Source organism: Anastrepha ludens, chromosome 2 (assembly GCF_028408465.1).
Source record: "Anastrepha ludens isolate Willacy chromosome 2, idAnaLude1.1, whole genome shotgun sequence".
Lineage (NCBI taxonomy): Eukaryota > Metazoa > Arthropoda > Insecta > Diptera > Tephritidae > Anastrepha > Anastrepha ludens.
The window spans coordinates 98,040,900-98,066,870 of NC_071498.1; the positions used below are offsets into that span (position 1 = coordinate 98,040,900).

Below are 25,971 nucleotides of genomic sequence, written 5' to 3' on the forward strand. Positions count from 1 at the left end.
TGTTGCCAAATTCAGTACACTAGAAATTTTAAACTAAATTAGTTATCATATTCAACGGTATCCATGACGAGTGTAGCTCGTCATTGTGCGATATGGCATGAAAAACCAATGACCAATTACCAGAGGGTCCAAGTTCAAGTTAATGAAGTCAATGGTCCCTGATATTATATCGGATATATACTTTAAGCTCTGAACGAGTCGTCTGATCTCAAGTGATAAAATATTGATAACCATGCGCTTAGCATTGTAGGAAGGCAAGGGACTATAAAAGTTTCTTCTTCTTCTACTTTATTTAAGATTACATCTTGTTTTTTTACAACGATTAAAAATGTTCATATTAAAAGATAACAATAAATAATATATCTATTAGGAGGACGTGCAAGTGGTATGTTTGCTTGCAACCTTTCATTCATTACAACTCTAGCCAATTTTTACTCTTTTAACATTTTTGTGCCGTTTGCTACGTTTTCTCCTGCTCCACTTGTAAATGTCTTGTACTTCTATAAAGGCTTCACATCTTCAGGTCTTACTTCGTGCTGATTTCTGCGCATGTTGCAGACGTATTCGGTTCCAAATCAAACGATTTGCCGTTTGCATCTGCACACCTTCAGCTTTGATGCTTAGTAGCGTTGTCTTCTTACAAAACCCAAGATTGCCTAGTTCTTCCTAGTTCTGCCGGCAATAATACTTTTTGTTAAATTTATTCATTAAAGCTGCATTCAAATTGGCGGTAAACTCAAATAAACGGACAAAACCGTTTTTGGAGAAGCAGCCCCAAACATTAATCTTAACTGGCTGCTTAATAGTTCATGGATGATGTCGATTACCAGCAGTACATCAGAACCAGTCACGCTTTTATTAGACAGACTGTATATTTAATCAGCATGTGAGTTTGTATTTTATTGAGTGAATATGTAACAAATCGATGGTTAGTTAATAATTTGTATATCCTTGCCACCAATTTAGCTAAGCCCATACATATATACATCGTTCATAAGCGCATGCACTCGAATTAAGCGTTTTGTAAGCAAACTGATCAGCGATTTTGTTTCATATTATTTCGCTTATAAACAAAGTAAACGCGTTTTTAAACAAGCACATTTTTCCCTCACCTTCCTTCCGCTCATGTTCCGGTGAAATTGTTTGTACCTTGCGACGGTTCGGAGGTGTAGCGGCTAAGCTATCGCGATTTGGTATGACCAAAAGTTTGAAGTTAAGTCAAGTTTAGTTTATGGTTTCAGTTGCAAGCGAGCCGCGTCAACGAGCCAACCAACCAACGATTTTGCGCATGCTCGCCGATAAATACCTATTTAAAAGCGAAACGCCGAAGTGGAAGATATTGCAGTAAACGGTCAAACGTACACAGATATGAGTAACTGCATTGCAAAATCAATTGGCGGGTGTTAAAAAGTTATACACGAAAAATTTGTAAATAAATAATTCTTGTAGATAAGCTTTGATTGAGTTCAGTAGAGCAGTGTGACGCGGACCACAAAGTGGCGAAGTGCTACTTATTGCATTTCATTTGAATTGGCTTTATTCAATTTTTTTACCATTTAGTGATTCGATTTGAAATGAGTTGCTAATTGTGCTTGAGGTCAGTTCGACCTTAGTGAGGAAAAAAAAAACAAAAACAGACGCACATAAGCAGAGAAATAAGAAAAAAAAATAGGCAACACAGCTAATATAGGCAATAATATCAATCAAACCACAACAACAACGAAATACAAAACAGAAACAATATTCGGCAATCAGACAGTCGGATGGAAAAATGAAAGTACAGCAAATGTTGCAGCCACATTGGCTCTCGTGCATCTACTCCATAGCCATTGTTGTTGCCACTGTTGCTGATTACGCAAGCGCGCTGCAACCGCCACAGCCACAAGCACAGCCAGAGCCGCAGTCACAGCGCGCACAAGAGCAAGAGCAGCCAAAAGCACTGGCCCAAAAACAACTTCAACATGCGGAAGTGAACCATACCACAAGTGAATCGTTGAGATTTGGCGTAAAAATTGTTGACTATCCTGTTGCTAAGTTAAAAAGCAGCAACACTTCTATTAATGCTACCCACTATCAAAAAGACGCAAATCGAAACGAACAACAACAACAGCAACAACTACAATCCGTTATACAGGCGGTGAATAGCATACCAGCGCCAAGGGTTGCGAGGCGGTATGATGCGCCCACCGCTCCAGCCACTCAACTAGTTGCTCAATATGATGTGCCGCTCGTGCAGAAGAGCCGTGTTGCAAGCAGCACAGGAAAGCCATCTTCGGTTGGGATGGCAGCTCGCACAGTGATATCTAGGTCAAAGCAAGAAGGTTCTAACTCACGATCGAATTCACGCGATAGTACAGCAGCTGCGACATCAACAGGTCAACGTTCGAATTCTTTAGATTCCCAAGCTCAAAGTGCACGGCAGCCAGCAGCTAGTCGTGTTCGCAATTCAAATGCTTCAAATGTGGCAAAGCAGCAAACGCGAAGGAGGGATGAGAAGCGCAGCAAAGTAGTGTCACAGCCATCATCATCAGTGCCAGCAGTCAGTGCTGGCAATCGGCGGGAGGTGAATAAATCGCGAAAAGTTGTGAGTGCAACAAATACAGCAATTAGTAGTGTGACAACTACAGCAGTAACGCCGACGTCCACATCCACGCCCAAACCCACAACTGGTAAGTCTTAGATTAAATTCGCGAGTTTGGAGGTGTAATTGGCTACCCACAGGCACACTAGTATTTTGTTGAGAAATTGCGTGTTGTTTGTGGAATATTTACATATATGTACATATGTATGTAAATATATATACATATATGTATGTATGTAATTATGTATGTACATATCTTTATCCTGATATCAATTAGAGGCGGATACGGCACCTCGGGACACTTAGTATGAATTCGCAGTGTAAAATCTGAAATGGACAGGGATAGGCGGTATTAGTAAGGTCTATCTAAATCTGCGGGCTGTACGGTATAGTTACCAATTTTTGAGATGAGTTTTTTTTAAAAGATAGTGCTTTCATTTCGTTTGGCACCAACATTTTCCGAAGGGAATGACTTTTAAGAACATGCACAAAATTTTGAGAAAATCAGCAATTTTTAATGAAACTAAATTAAGCATTTTTAGAAATATGTATGTAGGTAAAACTTACATTTTTTGGCATACATATTTTTTATGACATTCAAATATTTTAGTTTTAAATTTATATAAATACCTACATATGTAGGTATATGTATGCATGTACATAGATACAGTGGCGAGCATAACTGAATGCATGATGTTTTTTTTGTAATAAACACCGAGTTAAAATTTTCTTTTTGTAACTTATTTGTTTTTTAATACTGTCCATTCTTTGACAAAAACCACTTAAAACAAACTTTCAAAACTTGGGACTTAATAAAAAATTTCGAAAAAGTAAAAAAAAAATATTCATAAAATTTTTATATTTAAATATCGAGTATGCAGTTTTATAGCCAATTCTATTCTGGCTAGTTTGTTATGTAAGTTTCAAGATGATAAAGTCGTGCATTGATTGAATTGATGAAAATTAATTTCTGACTCTGAAAACATCGTAAAAAAAATATCATTATGCACTCAGTTGTGCTCGCCGCTGTATATACTTTCACGGTACATAAAGTATTTGGTTGAGTTTATTCTCCTATTTGTGGGGTGCGTCTTGATGTTTTTCCACAAATGAAGAGATCTACAGTTTTATGCCGCCTCCGAATTGCAAATGGCTTTTTCATGAGGAGCTTTTTCATGGCAGAAATACACTCGGGCTTTTGCCATTGCCTGTCGAGAGGCGAAAGTTGTTAGAAAAAACTTTTTTTATCATTTTGGTGTTTTGTGCCCACAGTGGGCTTTAAACACGGGAACTACCCTACCAAAGGGTAGACATGTACCCACCCATTCGGCTACGGCGACAGAATGTACATGAGTAGATTTTGGAATTAATAATGCTTTGCTCGAAAACATTATATTTTTAGAGCCAATTCTCTTCCCAGCGAAACGACTTATGAATGCCATTAAAGCTTAATAAAACCTTCGAAGTGGTCATGTAAAATATGAAAACTTAAATCAAGACAAGTCTATTGAAGGTGGTGTTGGTAAATCAGCTGATTTGTTTTTGTTTCTTTCGCCGTGTCCATGTAGCTATTAGCTTAGAATGAAACAAGGCGAATTCATTATTTGTTTTCTAGTTTCCCAATATTTTGCTTTGACAATCCAACGCAAAGAACATTGTTGTTGATATAGTGCCACCAAATTTAATGAATGCGTCTTGCTTAAAAGGACTACAGGTCCGTAATCTACGACTGTATTTTCAGATTTTGATATTTAAGCTACAGTCTTATTTAGCTAGAAAAAACTGTAATAGGAAAGTATTACGTTTTACCACATTTCGTCAGCCAAGCTGTATTTGAAAAAGAACCATGATTCAATAATAAAAGGTTGTGTGAAGTTTGGCAACTGATTTCCGATGCTACTTATTCCATTGATTCAATTTTTTTTTTGCGGATGAGGGGGTTTAAAATGCCTAATGCATCATCAAAGCTGCCGTCGCAGCAATTAAGACTAAAAAACTCGCCCTCGTTTGGAACCGTCGCCCACCCTGAAACCGCTTTCCCATTACTTCAGAGTGGCGTTCCATCTTCTTCATTATGCCTGTGTGCCCGTGGGATGCAATTTGACCTTTTGGAAAGGTAGTAAAAATTTAAAAAGGTTGATGTAAACTATAGACTTTCGTGTTATTTTATGAATGTTAAATAATTATATATGTTTTTAACTTAAACATTCCCGTGGATTTTTCACATACATATTGACAATTTCAATCACTTTCTTCAACTTTCGGTACGCTTCACAAAATCATTGTCAACCTATATCTAAACACTATAAGTTTGCCACAAAACGATATTTTTCCAACTCTCAATGTTAATCCATTAACGAATTTAGAATACTGCATATGTCATATCATACCAAGCCCAATGAATTGTTTTGTTCAGTTTCACAGGTAGCTCCTATTATTTGTCCAGGTGAAACACACAACAATCAGTATATTATCTAAATTCAAATTCGATTAACCCCTCGCTTATGAATCGAGCGACGATTGTGTGTGCCACTTTCGATGAAAACTTTTCTCGTATATAAAACAACCTCTTATTTTATATGAGTTTCTCATTTTCGGCTAGTACAAGATATTACGTGTCTGATACGAGGCTCTCATGTCTCTCACGTCAACCAACGGGTGTTCCGTCTCGGGCTCATTCCTAGCATTGCTGGAGAGAGTCGTTGGAAGAGCATCACTAGACAATTTTAAGCCTTCTTCCGATTTGGCCCGATCTCGAAATCCTTTGCCGCAAAATGATACACGCCAACTTTTTCGCCTGGTATCAATGAAGTGCCGCACGATTTTAGCCAATCTTTTTTCATTTTGTCGTTTGGGACATGATCGAACTTAACGCCCTCTTTTGCCCACGTTTTGTGGCTCAACAAAAACAGTATTTGCCTGCTAACTTTTTTAGCAAAAGTTTTTATTTCTATCCTTTTCAGTACTTTTTGTTTAGAATTTGCTTTGGGGTTTCCAAGGTACCTGACACAGGGTGAAAATTAGACATCCTACGACACCTTTAATTATTGCTTCATGAAAAAATTCTTATAAAAACAGGTGTCGTCGGGTTGTAGTTGCTTTAAAAATTTTAACATTTAAGTGTTTTGATTATAAAAAAATAATTTTTAAAAAAGTAAAAAAAGTTTGAAAGAATGAACCTTAATTCTCCGAAAGGGCTGCATTTTTAAAATATAATAAGTTTATTTCAATAGAACAATTTAAATGATAAGAAATTGTTTCTAAAGAACACACTTCGGTTTGGTCCTTCCTACTGTAAAACTCTAAATACCAAGTTTTAAGAAAATATAGAAATTATTTCATTTTCAAAATTGACAATTTCCGAAAATGAATGTTTTGAAAATCCTCAAATACTCTTCGTCTTCTTAATTGGCGCGATAACCGCTTACGCGATTTCTCGTGCTAACCGGCGCCAATTGGACACACCAAGTGAAGCCAAGTCCTTCTCCACCAGATCTTTCCAACGCAGAGGAGGGCGCCCTCTTCCTCTGCTACCACCAGCTGGTACCGCATCGAATACTTTCAAAGCCAAAAATCTTACGCTGAATCTTTCTCTCGAACACTCCAAGCGTCGCTTCATCGTCCAAGCTTCTACGCCATACGTTAGGACGGGCGTGATGAGAGCCTTGTAGAGTGTTAGTTTTGTTCGTCGAGAGAGGACTTTACTGCTTAGTTGCCTACTTAGTCCAAAGTAGCACTTGTTGGCAAGAGAGATTCTACGTTAGATTTCAAGGCTGACATTGTTATCGGTGTTAATGTTGGTTCCTAAATAAACGAAGTCTTTTACAACCTCGAAATTATAACTGTCTACAGTGACGTGGGTGCCGATACGCGAGTGCGCCGACTGTTTGTTTGAAGACAGGAGGTACTTCGTTTTGTCCTCGCTCACCACCAGACCCATTCGCTTTGCCTCCTTATCCAGTTTGGAGAAGGCAGAACGTACTGCGTGATTGTTAAGGCCGATGATATCGATATCATCGGCATACGCCAACAATTGTACGCTCTTATAAAATATTGTGCCTGAGCGATTAAGTTCTGCGGCTCGTACGATCCTATCCAACATCAGGTTAAAGAAGTCACACGACAGCGAGTCACCCTGTCTGAAACCTCGTTTGGTATTAAACGGCTCGGAGAGGTCCTGCCCAATTCTGACGGCGCTGCTGGTGTTGAGCAACGTCATCTTGCATAGCCGTATTAGTTTTGTGGGGATACCAAATTCAGACATCGCGGCATACAAGTAGCTCCTTTCCGTACTGTCGAATGCAGCTCTGAAATCGACGAAAAGATGGTGTGTGTCGATTCTCCTTTCATGGGTCTTTTCCAAGATTTGGCGTATTGTGAATATTTGGTCGATGGTAGACTTTCCAGGTCTAAAGCCACACTGATAAGGTCCAATCAGTTGGTTGACGGTGGGCTTCAGCCTTTCACACGATACGCTCGCTAGAACCTTATAGGCGATATTTAGAAGACAATCCCGCGGTAATTGGCACAGATTGCAGGATTGCCCTTCTTATGGATTGGGCAGAGCACACTTAAATTCCAATCGGCAGGCATTCTTTCATCCGACCACATTTTGTATAGGAGCTGATGCATGCACCTTACCAGCTCCTCGCCGCCATGTTTGAATAGCTCAGCCGGCAGTCCGTCGGCGCCCGCGGCTTTGTTGTTCTTTAGCCGCGTTATCGCTATTCGCACCTCGTCATGGTCGGGTAGCGGAACTTCAATTCCGTCGTCGTCGATTGGGGTATCGGGATCTTCACATTCTCTGTGACATGCGCAGCTGTCACTGTTTAACAGGTTCGAGAAGTGTTCCCTCCATAATTTAAGATTGCTCTGGATGTCCGTCACCCGTTCGCCGTCTTTGTTCTTACAGGAAAACGCCCCGGTCTTAAAACCTTCTGTAAGTCGCCGAACTTTCTGGTAGAATTTTCGGGCGTTGTTCATGTTGGCCAGCATCTCAAGCTCCTCGCACTCACGTATTTCGGCCTCTCGTTTCTTCTTTCGGATAATACGTCTCTCTTCCTTTTTTAGCTCTCTGTAGCGATCCCACATGGCTCGAGCTGCGCCCGATCGTAGCGTGGCTCTATAGGCGGCATCCTTTCTTTCTGCGGCAGCATGACATTCCTCGTCGTACCAATTTTTTTTCGGGCTCGCCGGAATCCGATTTCTTCTTCGGAGGCGGTACGTAGGGAACGAGAAATGTTGCTCATCCTGAAATACTACTACAAAAAATTAAAACAAAAACAATAAAAACAAAAGCAATTTTTTTTTAAATTAAGGGTAATAAAGGGCTTTAATTTTTAATACTAGATTTACTAGGCTAGTCAAAATGATTGGTTTTTCAATTTAAATTCCAAATTCTTCCAAAACCATGCTTCTGATGCAGGACAATTGGCGACCCTTTGCTTCGACTTATTTTTTTTATTGTAGTTATCATAAGAATCGAAAAATGGCAAAATGAATGAAACGAATTAAATCTTTGGAAAATCGAATTTACATATAATTATTAAAATTGTTATTATTAATTGATAATGTCCATAAATCTATTTATGTATTATAAGGAATATTACTCAGCTTATTTTATCACTTTTAAAGGTAAATAAATTCTGAACCCTTGCTAAGCACTTCTTTTAAAGACCAGAAATTTTTACTTTTTTTGGGAGGAATACACATACGTATATTCTAACAACTGGTTTAGTGTTAATTTAATGAATCTATTCGGCATAGTACAATATAAAGGACGTTTGTAATTCTACTTGAATGGAACGGCATTAAAAAAAAAATTAATTCTCACAAATTTTCTCGGCCATGTACTAGGTTCTGCTTTCATATCCAGCAGAACCAGCTCCACTGAGATATTTAAATTTTTGCAATTAAATTTCCAATGTAATTGAACAAATACATACGAGTGAAGAGATGTAGACTTTATGCAAATTCCGACCAAATTCCATAATTTACCGAGCACGCACTTGTTAAAGCTTAAGAAACTTATTTAAAAATAAAATAACACTTTATTAACTTTCATGACGATTACAATTAGATATGCGATCTTGTCAGACATGCGCAAACACATACGAACACATTTTAGTTTCCATATACAATCGTGCGAATTGGTACAAAGTCCTTGTACAACGGGTACAATAAATCTTGTTTCACCTTTTACATGTAACCTTCAACAGGTTTTTGTTTTTGTTTATGTCATTCCATGCACTCTGAGAAAGTCCCAGAATGTCGTTGCAGATTGTTGTGAGTTACAGTGGGCAATTTTCTTAGAACATTTTGTATGTGTTTTAGTTATTCTTTTGATTTGATTGTGTTATTTTTATATAAGTATTGGTATGAAGCTTTGATGGCGTATTTTATTATTAGGAAAGCTTTTGTTTGAGAAATACTTTAACTTGAAAATTAATAAGAAATTAAGTTTTTGAAACGATGTACATACACAAACATACAGGTGGCGCAAAATTAATCACGCACTAAAGAAAACAAAGTATTGTATTTTTTTCTGTTTGCTGCAGATTTTTATTTCACAAGCGCCTAGATGTTGTTTTAAAATAAAACATTTAAAAATTTAGATTCTTTAAAGCTTCGCTATTTTTATTCAAAATACGGCTCTTCACAATTATAAGTATATGTAAAAAATGACATCATTTAATTGCCTATCATGAGCACGTCTAAGGGTACAATCCGCTAAACAGTCGATTTGTGAATGCCTAATTGTTGAGAACTTCGAGATATCGATTCGATGTTGAAGATTGTTGAGCAACATTTTGCGCTATAGCAGCAATGTTCTCAACGGAACGTCCAGTTTTTGGTCTGCCAGTCCCTTTGCTATTCCCGATGGAACCAGTTTCTTGAAATTTTTTCACTAACCTTTGAATTGTCGACTCATTCGGACGATTATTTCCACCAAAAATTTATAAATTTTACGATATGTTATTTTTGACAATTTTCATAATAAATTTCAGTAATTGAATATGTTCCATCGTCTAAGCATTCGTGGCGAAAATTGTACATCTGCGTACTATAAATGTCAACGATGATATAAAAAAGTTACCGTCGAGGAATTGTTAAGTGTCACTACGATTGACGTACGACACCATTTGCAAAATATTATACATCTTCCGACTTTTCCAAAAATGTACTGACTTCTAGCCGATGTGAATTCAAAGATAGCCCGTACATAGATTTTCGGTACTTTTCATTTAAAAAATTTTATAATTTCCGAAAAGAATTGCAAAATGCAAAATAATACAAAATTGAGATAAGTTTTATGGTTTCCGATTCCGACATTTCCGATTAGCAATACAATCCAGGACGTGAAGAAATTTTATCGGAATGCAGGATATAATTTTTTTTCAAAGGTTCTCGGCGTACTGAATCCGGTTCCGGGATCATACTTGTTCCGATGGGTAAAAAAAACAACTTTGGCCTATATTTGAGGTTATGAATTTCCACGACTTCTTATTTTTTCTAAACAAAAATTCATACGAAAAACTTAAAACTTCACTCCAATATCTTTTTTCAAGGCATTGAATTTTAAAAATTTCTAACTGCTTGTCTGGGCCTTAGTAGATTTTTGAATAATGCGAAATTTATAGACTCAAAAATTTGTAAATTCGCTAACTCTGCGTGGGCTCGAAAGAAAACTTTAGAAATGTGTGCCCTTGCTTCTGATAAAACAGCTTTTAGCTTGTTTTTTTGTCGGTCTGTATAATGTACTTAGGGATGTGTAATTCAAATAAATTTATATATTTGCAAAAAAAAATTTTTTCAATTTATGGGCCCAGTATTAACAGTTGAAGACTTTAAATAGCTCGTTTTGGAGGTATCCACTTCTGAGTGGCAAAAGTGCTTTTACCGCCGTAGCCGAATGGGTTGGTGCATGACTAATATTCGGTAGTATCCGTGTTCGAAACCACGGGCATGTAACATCAAATGATAGAATAAGTTTTGTTTTTGTAATAGGGATCGGCCCCCGGCAGGTAATGGCAAATCTTCGAGTGTATTTCTGCCACGGAAATGCTCCTCGCAATCTGTCCTTCTAACAGCATAGATCGGTTGGTCTCTACTAAAGGGACGCGTACCACAAAAAGGATGAGGAGATCAAATACCCAACAGAAGGCGTAAGAGTCAATTATATGTATCTACAGTTTTGTAAGTTTTACAATAATATTTAAAAATTAAATACAAATAAATAAGTTTTTATTTGTAGATTTAAAAATTTGTTATTGTACTACAATAATATTTTCATAAAATTGTTGTGTCCGTCTACTGAAAAAGTCAGTTTTCTCTATACTTCCTGCTGTTTTCTTATTACTTGCGTAAAATCAAGGGTGCACTGTTCTACGGGGTATAGTTCATTGAATATAAAAGGTACCGCAAAATTAGTTACCTTATGGGAAGATTTACAATTTTTGTAACTGGCGTCATACGTCAGACACTTGTGAACCAGACAGCTGCATACAAACAGACAAGCAATGGAGTGTAAAAGTCAAAATAAAGAATTTTCAGGCTGGTAATAATTTTTTTTATTTAGTAAAAAAGTGATTGAAAAACAAAATTACATGATTAATTTTGAGCCACCTTGTATGTAGTTCATAGGTTACATATTGTGGCATAAAAGTGCACAATTTTATTTGATTATTCAATATATGGAGATTTTAACTTATATGCACAAATCTGTTTTCAACACACTGTCACAAACTCAAAAATACATGTAAATACCTATATATGTACGTATTTATAAATATGTGCAAAATGTTAATTTGCCTTTGCTGGCTGCAAAAGACTTTTTCTCAAAAAACTGGTTCCTTCGGAGATAAAAAAAAAAATACTTCAACTTCCAACGGAGCTATGACACCTAAAGGCCAACGCGTAATGCGCTAAAAGAACTTTGCTAGCGCTGTGCGAAAATGCATCATAAAAGAGCTAGTTGTACTGAAAAACTAACATCAAATTGGCATCGTTCAGTTATATCAGCGCCCACTGAATTGGCTAAAATCTTATGGCTTAACGTTTGCGCTTTAGGTGCAGCCATTAGTGATGACTGTGTCTCTCTACTACATATGTATGTACGTATGTATAAACAAGTAACAAGTTACTAAGTGAGTTAAGGTTGGCTTGCCGTTGTTAAACGAGCACAAGCGCACACACCTGCGAATGACACTGACCTAGCTAACAAGCTAAAATTGGTCTAAAAGATTATATTTTTTATGATTAGGTACATTGCTCTCATTATTTAGCAAAACACTCTAGTTAAGGCTTTAACTTTTATGTCACTATTCACATATATACATATGCATGCACATATATGTATATATTTGTATGCAAGTGATTGACAAGATCTCAGTTGACAGTTTTTGGTAAGTAAATGTTATGCGACTGGTAAAATGATAAATAAACATAAAGAAACGCGAAGTCAGTCGGACTTACGAACATACATATGTGTGCATGTTCGAGTATGTATGTATGGTGATATGTTGATACATTTAGCATTAACACCTTTTTGTTATTTGGTAGTGTGTCCACCAGCCTCTCTCTCAACGTTTTCGAATGAATTTACTAGTGCGCAGACTCAGACGTAGACGTTATTGCATACCGCTATTGTTTGACACGGTTGCTGTTTTGGCTATTTTTTTTATTTCTGCTGCTATTGCTTACTGCTTGTATTTATGATACTCGTTTATTGTTGTGTACATTTTTTATTGCAACGACACTGCACTCGAGAGCACATCCATGCAAACATATGCTTGTATGTATGTATACATGAAAAGTGAATAGTGCGCCTGCGCCTGCTTCCCAATTGTTAGTAATTAAATTATCGGCCTACTTTCAAAGTTTTTAATGTTTATGTATGAAAATGTTGTATATGTGTACATACATATTCCCCATGCACATATAGTATATGTATGTATGTATGCAGGTCAGCTAGCTTTTCCTCTTTTTAAATAAAATTCGCAGGCACTCCAATGCTAAACAGAACGTGAAGTTGCCTATCTTTTTAACGAAATTTTCTTTTGTTTTCGTCAATGAATCCGTCCATTGTGCACTTTGTTTTATTTGTAAAATTGGTTCAACAAATATTGTTGCAAAAAGTGAGTGGAATAGTTATAACAGTTTCGAAAGTGTTGGTAATTGTGGGCAAGAAATTTGAAATTTACCATAGCTTAGCTTTGTAATTAGTGCAAATGCCAAACAAATTACATATGTATGTATATAAAATTCATTTTCATCTACATTTGTATACTCATGGTCAAAATAATAAGTACTAAAATAAATGTTAACTATATTTTACTACTTTTCTTTTGTTTGTTTAATTTGCATTCTTTTGTATTTATTTATTTTAATAATCTTCAGTACTACCATACCTTACAGACTAGACACAAATGTAAAGCAAAACAAGGGGAACTAAATATTGGGGAACTAAAATATTTGCATTCGATAGAAATGCAATATTAACTAACTAAATTAAAATTTTTTACAAATTAGATCTGGATAAAGCAAAATAAAGCAGACTTTTATTAGATACTGAATTATAGTCTTGAAGTGCGCTAGCTTCTCTTTTCTAGAGATTCTTGATTAATTAGCTTTAGTCGAGAATTATAAGATGGAACAGGCGAAAAAAGAAAAAGTTTTTGAACGCTCTCTATTCTATTAATCTTTGGTTGGTTAAAAGTTGGTTGTAAGGTCTCCAAATGATAACAGCGTACTCTAAGTGAGAACCGAATACGGTTTTGAAAGAATAAAATTAGTGTGATCACTGAAGAAAAATTTCATATCGAATAATACTCGAAGATCCTTAAACTTTGCTACACTTTGTAATGCATTATTAGAAATGGTGTCGGATGTGCCAAAAATGTACTGACGCCTCGAAAATGTTAAATGAAAATATTTTTTAATATAAAATATATTTAATAATATATAATAAAGACAAACGCGACCATTTGTATCAACGGTAAAGGTTGTTCAAGTCAAGTTGAAGTTTCTACGCATCCACTGAGTCCTTAGCAGATGAGACAATTTTTGAATCATTCGCGAAGAGCAAGAAATTAGTAAAAGTAAAACATTTGCTTATATCATTGATAACAGTGACAAGAAGAAGTGACCCTAAGATGCTCCCTTGGGAGATACCTGAAGTAACAACAAGGTGGGTCGATAAAACTCCACCAACTTTTCCCACACACCGTCTGTTCGTCAAATATGGCTTAAGCCATTGCGGAAAGGCTTTAGAGAAGTCAGTGTAAACGCAATCAACTTGGAGTCTTTTAGAAAACGATTACATCCAAATTCGCTAAAAACAGCAAGATTAGAAGCTGTTGAATGCCCACTTACAAAACCATATTGGTTTAGATTACTTAAAGACTTAATCGCAAAGTAAATTTTGAGCTTTACAATGCATTCAAACAGTTTAGAGATGGTTGCTAGCTTGGAAATCGGCCTATGATTACGAACAACATTTTTCCTTCCACTTTTGATATTTGTAAACTTGTGATGATTGTAAACTTCCAATCATTTAGGAAAGTGCCTGTAGACAAGGATTTATTAAAAATAATCTCTAGAGGAATTGCCTACGCTGGACAATTTTTTATAAAAATATAGTTCATTCTACAACAAACGCCATATTTTGCCAATTTTGGATAAGACTTTGGATAAGATCTATAAAAGTTTTACAAATTTTCACTAATTTAAAGTTTTCATTAAAGTTTAGTATAATAAAGTGCGGTCGAAGCCGCCACAGTGGGCATTCGCAAATCATTGATGTCATTAAGGGAAAGGGAAATATTTCCGGGATCAGTAGAGTTTACAAAATCTAAATTTCAGAAAAAAGAGACACAATAAGTAAGTTTCAATGAATTCTGTGTTTTCTAATGCCCACAAAAATAGCCCCGAATAGCTGGTACTCCAATCAAAGAAATTTTCACATCGCAAAGGGTTAATTCACTTAAAATTGTCGTTGATTTTTGATAATTATTTTCCTGATGGTATTGCGCGTTTTCTTTATAAAAAAAAAACAAAATCGTGCATGCATGGAAAAAATGCACAATATATATATAAATATTGCTCGTACACCCTTGGTTTTGTTTGTTGTTTGGCTGAGCTCCTCCTCCTATTTGTGGTGTACGTCTTGATGTTGTTCCACAAATGCGTAATACTGCCAGGAAAAAAATTACCCAAAATCAACGATAACTTTGAGCTAATTAAAATTTGAACTATTTAATAGCTATAAAACTGCGTACACAAATTTTTGAAAAATTTTGATGAAAATTTGTTGTATTTTTATAGATCTTGTGCAAACATAGTAATTTATGGGCAGTTTCACTTCTTCTTCTTGTCTACTATTGCCTCTATTTTAAATGAACTGTACTTTTGACTTCTTCTCTTGAAATTCAGCTACCATATTCTTTGATAAAAATAAGAAAGTGATGTAAGTAATGCATTTACTTTTATCATTTATTTTTAATTCTCGAAATGGATGTGCCCAATTGGAGCGTAACGCGGTACCAACAAGAAAAAATGAAAACCTACTCCGCGGCGTTCTATAAGCTATAAACCAGTGGCGAATCTTGCTCGTTAACTTTGCTGTTGCTTTCACATACAAATTTTTCGTTAAGCAAGCAGAACCCAAATATATCGAGCAGAAAAGTTGGGCCTTATGTCTGATATGTTCAGCCCATCAGTCGGATGTGATTCAAATGATGAAATCTGTTCGATTTTTCTTTTGTTGGCTTATCTACAAAGTCTGTTATTAGAGAATGTTTTTTTACTTACACACTTCTTGATATTCAGCTACACAAGTCCTAAGGCTAGTTTGAAATTTTAATACGTACTCTATGCTAGGATCATAAGCAAGACTATTTAGTTTAACTTGGTTAGTTCTAAAATATACTTAATGCATTGGGAGCCGCCGTAGCCGAATGGGTTTGTACGTGACTACCATTCGGAATTCACAGAGAGAACGTAGGTTCGAATCTCAGTGACACATCAAAATTCAGAAAAAGTGTTTTCAAATAGCGGTCGCCCCTCGGCAGGCAATGGCAAACCTCCGAGTGTATTTCTGCCATGAAAAAGCTCCTCATAAAAAATATCTGCCGTTCGGAGGCGGCTTAAAACTGTAGGTCCCTCCATTTGTGGAACAACATCAAGACGCGCACACCACAAATAGGAGGGGGAGCTCGGCCAAACACCCAAAAAGGGTGTATGTGCCAATTATATGTATATGTATATATTGTTTCAAGGTAAAGCTCGTAGAGTATTTAAGAAAAATCTCTACTTTATAAGGCATTCTTTTAGGAATTATGTTTTGTTTAGAAATCATTTTTTTTCTGAGAACTCATTTTTTTTACATATTGGTGAATCATGTTAATTAAAAATCACGTGAAAAAGATCTTGTAAAAATGAGTTCGATGTATGTACAAGGTGGTGCAAAATGAATCGCTTTACCGGAAAATTTATAATTTTTGCAAATGGGGCACGTAAAGATCAAAATAAAGATTTCCATCACTCAAATATTTTTTTTATTTAGTAAAAATATTGTTCAAACACAATATTGGATGATTAAATTTGCGCCATGTTTACATAATTATGTAATAATATTAGCCTATCAAGATAACCATTTAGTTTATTTATTAGTAAATATTAGCATTTATAAAGTAAAAATTATCATTCATCAATTATTAGTAATTTAAAAAGCAATTAGTATTTTTGCGGAAGATTTGGTCTCGAAAGGTTCCGCTGTCTAAATGTAGAGATCGCCTAAAATAAGAAGGTGCAAATTATGTACTAAAACTCTGGAACTCAGCCTGACAAAATCTAATTAGATACTTGAGTTGCGCTTTTAGACGTTCTCTGTAAACGTCTCTAGTATATTTCACCATTTAATTTATACTCGTATTTAATTTGTACTCGTATTAGAACCAATTAGTATTTTGCGCGGGGAGTTTCCGTAGTCGTAGTCTTATTTTAAAACTCAAAATTCTTAATAAACGAGTTCATTAGTATACGACCGTGGTCCCACCGATGGGTTATTAGAAGAATATAGGGATGTAAAATACTGTAAATATTCCATGATATTAGTTTAGGGAAAAAGCAATCCATTAATTTTGAGTAAAATTTTTGCGAAAATAGTTTAAAAATGTTTTATGCTGGATCTTTAGCTCCTGGGCGATGCTACGACTACTAACATGCCGTTCAACTTCGATTATTTGTAACTTTATCGACATTTTCGGCATTGTCGACATTTTCGTTAACATCAAAAATGCGTGAATGGAATCGTCGATACCAAAATTGCACGTAATTAGCTGTTACAGTATCGGCACCATAAGGGGTTACACATACAGGCTGAAAAATCACGTTTTTTTTGAGAATCTTTTACAAAGAACGATTTTATTAAACAAATACAATTTTTAATTATTTAAAAAATGTCTACTTTAAAGTTACTTAAAGCACGTAAAGTTAGTGAAAGTATTGAAGTGCACGCCTCCTGCAGATGATCTCCCAAGCGTTCGCCAAAAAAAAAAAACGTTCGGCGGTGGACAAAATATCTCCGGTTTTGATCATCTGAAATCGAAAAACCAATTACGGGGTTGCTCATATTCGACGGACCCATCTGGCAACCCTGTATCTTTTGACAGAGACGTGACATACCGCGTTGGAAGCGCCAGTCCAAGCAGATTTTTACCATGGAACAGTACACGCCACGCGAGCTTCAACAGTCAAAAGAAGAAGAAGAACAAAAGCATCATGTCCGATGAGGCTCATTTCTTATTGAATGGGACGGTAAACAAGCAAAATTGCCGTATTTACGCCACTGAAAATCCTCACGAAATTCAAGAGGTACCTCTTTACGATGAAAAAGTCACAGTTTGGTGCGGCGTTAATGCGAAAACGATTATTGGGCCGGTTTTCTTCCAAAATAAAAATGGTCAAGCTGTTACCGTTAATTAGGGGCGTTATCGCGATATAATAACCACTTTTGTGATGCCAATTATTCGTCGAAAGCGTATGAGGCAGTTTTGGTTTCAACAAGACGACGCTCCCCAACACTATCGATTTTTTGAAGAAATTGTTTCCTCGTCATTTGATGTCGAAAAATGGCGATTTTGACTGTCCACCGTGTTCGCCCGATTTAACGGCACCTGACTTCTTCTTGTGGGGATATTTAAAATCAAAGGTTTATATTAATAAGCCAAAGACCATAGAAGAGCTCAACATCCGTGAGAAGATAGCCGCTATTCCAGACGAAATGTTAGCTAAAACTATGGAAAATGCTGCAAAATGGGCACAACACGCCGTACACCTTGAGGCCATTTGAGAGATATCATATTCAAAAAGTGATTATTATCGTCAACATCAAAGAAATTGTGTTTTTCTTTGATTAAAAAAAAAAAAAACACATGGGTCCGTCGAATATGGGCAACCCGGTAGATTCTTTTTGTGGATAGATAAAGCTAGGTATTAATCGAAGAAATAGTCAAAATTTTAATTTTCGATAAAATGGCGGCTATAGGAAAAAAAATCGAATTTTCTATATTACAAAAATTTTCGCGAAAAATAGCCTAAAAAATAGAAAAAATAGAATATGATTTTCGCAGAGCAATGGGCGATTTTTTTGCCTCTCCACAAATCGACCCGGCCTAATATACACGCACCAAAAACCAAACGAACATATTTCCAGATAACTTTTTTGCAATGGTTTATGTTGCCACTTAATTAAAGTTGAGGTTAGCAATGGTAAGGGAACGGGTTACTCGAAGTCATGGAGTCATCAAATCATCGAATAATGCTTATGCATTGTTACGTTGAGTGCAACGTGCTATGCTTGTATACACATTCGTACATCCATATATATGCACTTATATATACACATATATCAGCATTTATTTTTGCGAAAGTCTTTTTCATTTCCTGAACCTTGGACCGATGATAAAATTATTAAATAATTATTTTTTATGCCTTCATCACTTTTAAGCTTTAATTAGTAAATGCAGGGAAAATCGATTATGCACCAATCTAGTACGTATCCATAATAGCTGAAAATTTGGTTTATGAAAAAAAAAAATAAAAACCGATCTCATAAAAGTTACAAAGCGAAGCCATTTGCAAATCCATTTATGTATGTTCATGCATACATGCATTTAATTATTGTCGTGAACTTGACTTTTGCTCACTCAAGGTATTCGATTTAACTTAGCTGGCACTTTGAACTAAATCATAAAGAAAATCATAACAAACGTACATACATAGGTACCGCCAAGTATTCATACGTATATTTAATTTAATAAATTTGTATAAAGCTAGGGGCTCTCGATGCAGTGAGCAATAATTCGCTATACAAGTACACATTCACTCTCCTTTACGCTCACTTGGACCTCTCATCTTGAAAAAGTAACTTCAAAAGCCTTAAGAGGATTCTTTGCCTGTAGAAGACTTTGTACGGAGCCCCTGAATTACTTGCTGGACATTCACTACAGTTGTTAAACCCATAGTCACTTACGCTTCCTTAGAATGGTGGCCTAAGGTTAAGCACAGAAAGGCGGTAAATGAATTCAACAAATTGTACCGCCTCGCCTGTGCCAGTATAACAGCAGCAATGAAACCATGACCAACTGACTCATTAGGTGTGCTCTTATGTATACCACCGCTTCGCATTCTAATTGAAAAAGAAGCTCGTTTGAGCGCTTTAAGATTAAAAGGTATCTTTGATTTTAAAAAAGTGGGGAAACGAAAAGACATTTACAAATCTTAGAAGGCTTTCGAGGCAATCTTATTCTTCATAAGCTTGATTCATTCATTCATTCTCTTCAGAAACTTTCAAGTTCCTTTAACGAACGTACGACCTGGAGAAATAATTCTATCAACTTCAAACCTGGCTCCCAGATATGATTTACTGATGGGTCGAAATTAGAAGATGGTAAGACAGGGGCGGTAGCCAATAGGCCTAAATCCAAAAATTCGATTTCAATGAGTTTTTACCCAACAATTTCCCAAGCAGAAATATATGCCATCGAGGTATGTGTAAGGGAATGTCTCAATAGAAAAATGAGAGGAACCCACATTTACATACTTTCAGATAGTCAGGCGGCTTTGAAAAACCTCCAGTCAACTATAATCAACCTCAAAAATGATAAAAGACTGCCCGAACTATCTTAATACGGTAGTAAACTTAAGCACAGATTTATTAGGTTGAGTTCCTGGTTCAGAGAGATTTGAGCGAAATGAAATGGCTGATCATCTAGATAAAAAAAAACGGAAAAATGTCTTTAATCGGTCCTGACGCTACCTGTAGATTTACTAAGAGCTACATTAACGAATTTCTTAAAAAGTGGCAGGAGAAGAAATTCATTGAATACTGGCGAAATTCTATCGCTCAGCAACGAGTGTAACAACTCCTAACTCCGGACAGAGGAATTACTGAAAAGCTACTTTCGCTCAGAAGAGTAGATTTAGTTTTAAGACTTTTAACTGGTTACTTTATAAGCCTCTGCAGCTTGAGTTATCACTTAAACAAAATTGATCTCTCTGAGACCATCGTCTGTCAATTCTGCCAATTTAGTTGGCTAAATAACAGTCCAGAGTATTGTTTACAAGCATTTTGCCGAGAGTAAAAGCGAAAAAAATCAGTAATGAATATTTGTCTGGATAATCACAACCAGCGATTGTTCGTGAGCTCGAGCACCTTAAAGTAAAAAAAGTTTTTGATTATTGCACTATTATTCGTTACAACGATACTGGTAACATCGCGAAACGTCATGGAGGGGGTCATTAAAAGACTGCAACCTCACGTGAAATGGTTCAAAAAGTGAAGAAGTGAATTGATCAAAATCCTCGACGAAGTATCAATCAAATGGTGAAAGAACTGAAAATATCTGACCCTAGCATCCGCCGCATACTGAAAATGGTCTCAAATCAAGCCTTACATGATCTGAAAGGCGCCAAAGCACACCAAAGCAGCAAAAAGTCAGACTTGAGTGAGCGAAGGACCCTCTTCGCTTGGCGGAAACCGATCAATTTCCGAACAATGTGTTTTCTGACGAGTAATTTTTCAAATTGAGCAGTTCGTAAACTTCCAAAACGATAGGGATTATTTGGCCGACCGTTCATACGACAATTTGAGTCATCAATTGGCCACCAGGAGGCAGCACCCGCCACAAGTAATGGTTTGGGCCTCTGTAAAAGGCAGATGGGCGCTGTGCAATCGTTTTCATCGAGCATGGCGTCAAGGTAAATGTGAAATATTATCGGGAAAGTATTCCGGAGGTTGCTTTGAAGCCGTGGGCAGACAAACATTCCGGTGACAGACCATGGACGTCTCACAAAGCTCGAGTGAACCAAGAATAGCTAAAAAACAACGTTCCGAACTTCATAACGTCCTCACAATGGCTCTCAAATTCACCAGACGCAAATCCGATGGATTTTTCTGTTTGAGCCATTTTGGAGAGCAAGGTCCCAAGTAAAAGATTCACCAGTCTCGAGGCGCTGAAAAAACCATTGCCCGCGAGTGGGCCAAAATACCTGCAAGTCATATTCGGACAGCTTGCGATTCCTTTCTGGACCATCTGAAGGCCATAGTCAAGGCAAAAGTTGGTCATATCGAGCAAAAGTAAAATGATTCTTAATTTTGTATTATTTTCACACTTTTTTTTACTTTAATTTGAATAAAAGAAATTTTCCAAACTAAATGTATGGCCTTTTTAATTGGTTACACTTCGAGTGCTGGATCCTGCAGTAATAATAATAATTACCCTGAAACACTAGCGATATATTTTTCAACAATCTAAAATATAGTTTTTTTAATATGGAACATTGCCTTACGCTATTTACAAGCACCTAAGTGTAAAGCCCTTTATTGGGTGTTTGGCCCAGATTTTTCTCTACTTTGTGGTGTGCATATTTTTCGTTTTGTCTTATTTCAGGCATTTATTTTGAATTTCGAGCTTTGGTGTATTTAGAGAATTTCATGGCAAATATTCTTGTGGTACATTTTAACCCATTATATTCCTGTTTCAAGAGTATTTTTTGCCATTTACCACAAAAGAGATAAAAAAGGCCCCTCTATTGAGTTAGAGGGTTAAAATTTTCTACAAAAAAATGTCTCCCATACAACTGCTGAACGCATCGTATATCTAAAATGTAAGGATCACATAGTTTCCTGTTTAACTGTGAGTTCCCCTCTAAAATAAATTCAGACTTAAACTTTTAAGTCGCCGATGCAGGTATATTTTATTTTTGTCTCCTCTACCAAAATCCATTGCCAGATATTCATTGCTTTGGAAAAAGTGTGATTATATCATACAGTGTAATCACCTTATCCTAAATTCCGTGTGAATAACTCAGTTCGATAAATTCAAATAAAATACAAAAATTAATTTGCTCACTTTGTTTTTGTATTGTTTTATAATTTTTGCGAATGATTTCTTCACAAGAAATCCACGCAATTCGGTCGAATATTTTCGACACTCATTTTTTTAATTTTCTTAAATATTAAATATTTCACTTTAATACGAGTATTCTTTTATTCTTTTAATATTTTATTTATTTTTATTATCATTTTAGTTCGCTCACCATCGAATATCAATAGTGCACCAGGTAATCCTTTCAGTTTTTTCTCTCCCGCACTTTGGGGTCTCTCCAGCCCTCCTAAGCCATCACCTAAACCACCATCGACCAAAAAACCACCAAAAAAGTACACACCACCACCATCTCCCGTTGTTACATCAACGCAACCAACTAAGGAAAAGAAAAACAATTATCAAAAGCCAGTAGTTCCAACAACAACAGCTTCTCTAGTTTCAAATGAAATTCAAACAACAACACCTGCATCCAAAAAGAGTACCACTGATGGTCCATTTCGCATCGCCTTGCCCACATTTAACTTATTTAATGCTCCGGCCCAAAGGTCAAACGATCCGGCTAGTGAGAAGGACAAACGCAACATAGCGCAAAACCTACGCAACCAATTCAATTGTCCGCGCGAGAGTGAGGTACGTTTTCAGCTCTTTCCCAAAATTTGTAAAAACGATGAGGACTGCACCGTTTGGAATCGCGATGAGCTGTGCTGTGAAATATTTGGCGCAAAAAGTTGTGTATCGGGCATACCCAAGCCACTTGAAGAGACTTCGCATACACGTAAGTGATTTCTACGTTTATCTTACATTCATCTGATTACATTTGCATTAATCGATTTATTTTGATTTAATTTCATAACATAGCCATATTGGGATTAATACCACGCAAATGCCCTGCCCGTCCATTAGCAGAGCTATGGTGGCAAGTGCAGGAGTGCCAAACAGATATGGACTGTTGGCCGCGAGTTTGTTGTCCTGACGGAAATAAACGTTATTGCAGAACCTCACAGCCGGAGCTGGAAACAGTGCCAGTGCCGGTGAAGCGTTCGTTCAATTATCGTGAGTTATTTAAAGAAATAAAAATTAGTAAAAGAAATGCTTAATTTGATATTATTTTCTTTAGTGACCGAGTACCTTGAATGCACGCCAGCACCGCCACCTATCTTCGATCTACATCCAAAGACCTGCGCATCCACTCTGGACTGTTTTCCGAATGTTTGTTGCCAGGAGGCTGGCTTGCGGCATTGTCGCCCACCGAAAAAGTCTTTACTCACTTTGATGGCGAATTTCCTAAATGTCGATTTCGTTAAAAGGCTTGCACAAAATATTGTTATAAAGTGATTTACCTAGTTGATTGAAAGTACCTATTACCATACATATGGATTTAAATTTGCCCAAAATTCATTGGCATTTTTAAAATAGGGTATTTTTCGCGGTCAAGTGATATGTATTCATACTTACTTACGAATATTGAAATGTGTCTGTATAAGAGATATGTATGCACGTATACTAAAAATGCGTTTGTATTATACGTATACGTACTTTAAACTGTTGATGTGTTTTTGGTGATATTAAAATTTTTTATAATCTAATATTTACTTTTTACAACGTTTTTGCAAATATTTGTAAGCGAATATATCGAACCGACAAGCAAGAAGCCTAAAATAAAAGGCAATCGTAAATAGAAGAGCTATAACAGATAAAAAATTGATGGATGCTCCGAAATTTGTATTACAAGTATAAGATGTACAAGGTGTAGACATGGAGTTATGTATACAACACAATATTCGATGAATGGCGCTTTTTTTAACAAAATTATTTCGAACGGCGGACGCCGTAGCCGAATGGGTTGATGCGTGACTATGGATTCGAAAACCCGGCAACGAAACATCAAATTATGAAAAAGATTTTTTTAAAAGCGGTCAGCTTTCGACAACTTCCGTGAAAAAATCTAACCATATCGCCGTAACGCGAGATAATGACCTTTTTGTTAATAATTATTTTGTCAACTGTAATAACTTCGACAGTAAATTTTAAAATTTGTTAAGCGTTTGCGTACGTTTAGTCCTGACTAAATGACATAACAATCCCTACCCACTTACCCAAACCAAAAAAAAAAGCTAAGTTCAATAGTAAGTTCATAAAGGTCGCCGTAACAAATGTGTTGTGACTGGCGTTCGCTAGTACCCCGGCTCGAAACCCCAGGCATGAAACACTAAATGATCAAAAAAGATTTCTATAATAGCGGTTGCCCCTCGGCAGATAATGAAAAGCCTCCGAGTGTATTTCTGCAAAGAAAAAGCTCTTCATAAAAAACCATTTGTCACTTGAAGGCGGCATAAAACTGCAAGCCCTTCCATTTGCGGAAAAACATCAAGACTCAGTTCACAAATAGGAGGCGGCGCTTGGACAAATATCCAATAAAGGGTGTAAGTTATGTACATATAGACATAAGAAATATGATAATGAAAAAATGGACAAATTTGCCCCCAGATTTTACTCTATTTGCCTGCGACTTCCATTCAAAATAAAGATGTTTAATTGATCCAAATATACATTTTTTATTAACTTTAAGGAACATAACACATGGACCGAAAAGTACTTTATCTAATAATACGTTTTTTTGTTGTTCAAAATTAGCTTTGTTCATCAACGTAATTTCCACCATGAACAACGCAATCGTTCCATCGTCGCTCTAACATTTCAATACCACTTTTGTAGAAAACATTTCTTACCAGCGAACATTTTTCTTAGATCTGCGAAGAGCCAATAGTCGCTGGGAACCAAATCTGGTGAATATGGGGGTTGAGGGAGAAATTCGAAGTTCAATTCATGTAGTTTTGCCACTGTTTTGATTGACTTGTGACACGTTGAACATTTTTTTCTTTGCCATATGCGGTCGTTTCTTTGCAATTTCGGGCTTCAAACACTCACAAAAAAAAACGCTCTATATACAATAATAATATTCACTGCTGAAGGTATTTCCCTTCTCAAGATAGTTGATGAATATTATATATAATACACCACGCACACAACAAAATGGCCTCGGTATTTACTTTCATTACATTTCCAGCCGATTGTTGTGCTTTCGAGCACTTTGGACGAGTTGCTGTCCACTCAGATGACGATCGCTTTGATTCCGGAGTGAAGTGATGGATCTGCATTTTAAAAAGTTCTTGTTCAAACAAAACGATTTTGTGGTTTTTTTTGATGTTTCCTGTTGTTACCGCCTCATTTGGACGTCCACTGCGTTGTGCATCCTTGGTGTCTTCACGACCACGTTTGAAGTCAGCAAACCACCGTTTTATTGTTGTTTCTGATGGAGCGGAGTCCCCATAACACTTTTCAGGCCATTTCCTCGCTTGAATGGTATTTTCTCCCGTCAAGAAGCAGTGCAAAATTTAATCATGAAGTTGTTTTTGATCCACTGTTTTGAGAATAACAAAAGTAGCGTCACTCTTAGCACAATAACTCACGAACTAATAAATAAAATATCATAAAATTTTAACAGCTGTCTTTTTAAGGTTAGGATTAACTAAAAAAGGGGTGATTGCAATAAAACTAGTGTCATCTATGTGTTAGGCTAGGGAATTTTCAGCCCATGTGTTAATATAAGAGACAAACTAAACCATTTTTTTTATTTAAAGTTAAAAAAACCATTTCATTTGACAGATTGTATGACCTCCATTTTTTTTTTTAAATGGCGAAAAGTAGTGGACGTCGCATTGAGTTAAGTGAATTTGAAGGTCAGAAAAGTTAATCTTTGTCCACGCTTCCTAAGTAGCCTGTTTTTAACTATGTCAGGGTACCAACCTGGCGTCTATTCTTGTAAACTTGGTAAGAAATATTGTTCCACAAATTTGCCATCTTATCATGTTTGGTTTATTACCGGCCAGCTCAATAAAGAAATACTTTTGTAAGAGAAAAATAGGATTTTGTGTAATTAGCTTTATGAATGGTAGTATAGTGTTGAAATGTCCAGAATACAATTTGTAAAAAGTGGTT

General features: G+C 36.3%; 2 protein-coding genes across 2 annotated transcripts in view; one reads left to right on the forward strand and one right to left on the reverse strand.

Moving 5' to 3' along the window:
• The window catches only part of LOC128854881 (uncharacterized), a 33,321-nt gene that overhangs the window by 3,321 nt on the left and 4,029 nt on the right, over window positions 1-25,971 (reverse strand). The gene's annotated exons all lie outside the window — the stretch shown is intronic.
• LOC128854880 (uncharacterized) lies at window positions 1,259-24,798 on the forward strand. The gene is made up of 4 exons (XM_054089333.1): window positions 1,259-2,669; window positions 22,175-22,747; window positions 22,831-23,025; window positions 23,090-24,798. The coding sequence occupies exons 1-4, from the start codon at window positions 1,772-1,774 to the stop codon at window positions 23,305-23,307; spliced, it is 1,884 nt and encodes a 627-aa protein (XP_053945308.1). The 5' UTR covers window positions 1,259-1,771; the 3' UTR covers window positions 23,308-24,798.

Coding starts and splice junctions, on each gene's coding strand:
- LOC128854880 (XM_054089333.1), top strand. CDS start 1,772: ATGAAAGTACAGCAAATGTTGCAGCCACATTGGCTCTCGTGCATCTAC. Junction 22,748..22,830: donor TGAAGAGACTTCGCATACAC/GTAAGTGATTTC, acceptor TTCATAACATAG/CCATATTGGGATTAATACCA. Junction 23,026..23,089: donor GAAGCGTTCGTTCAATTATC/GTGAGTTATTTA, acceptor TATTTTCTTTAG/TGACCGAGTACCTTGAATGC.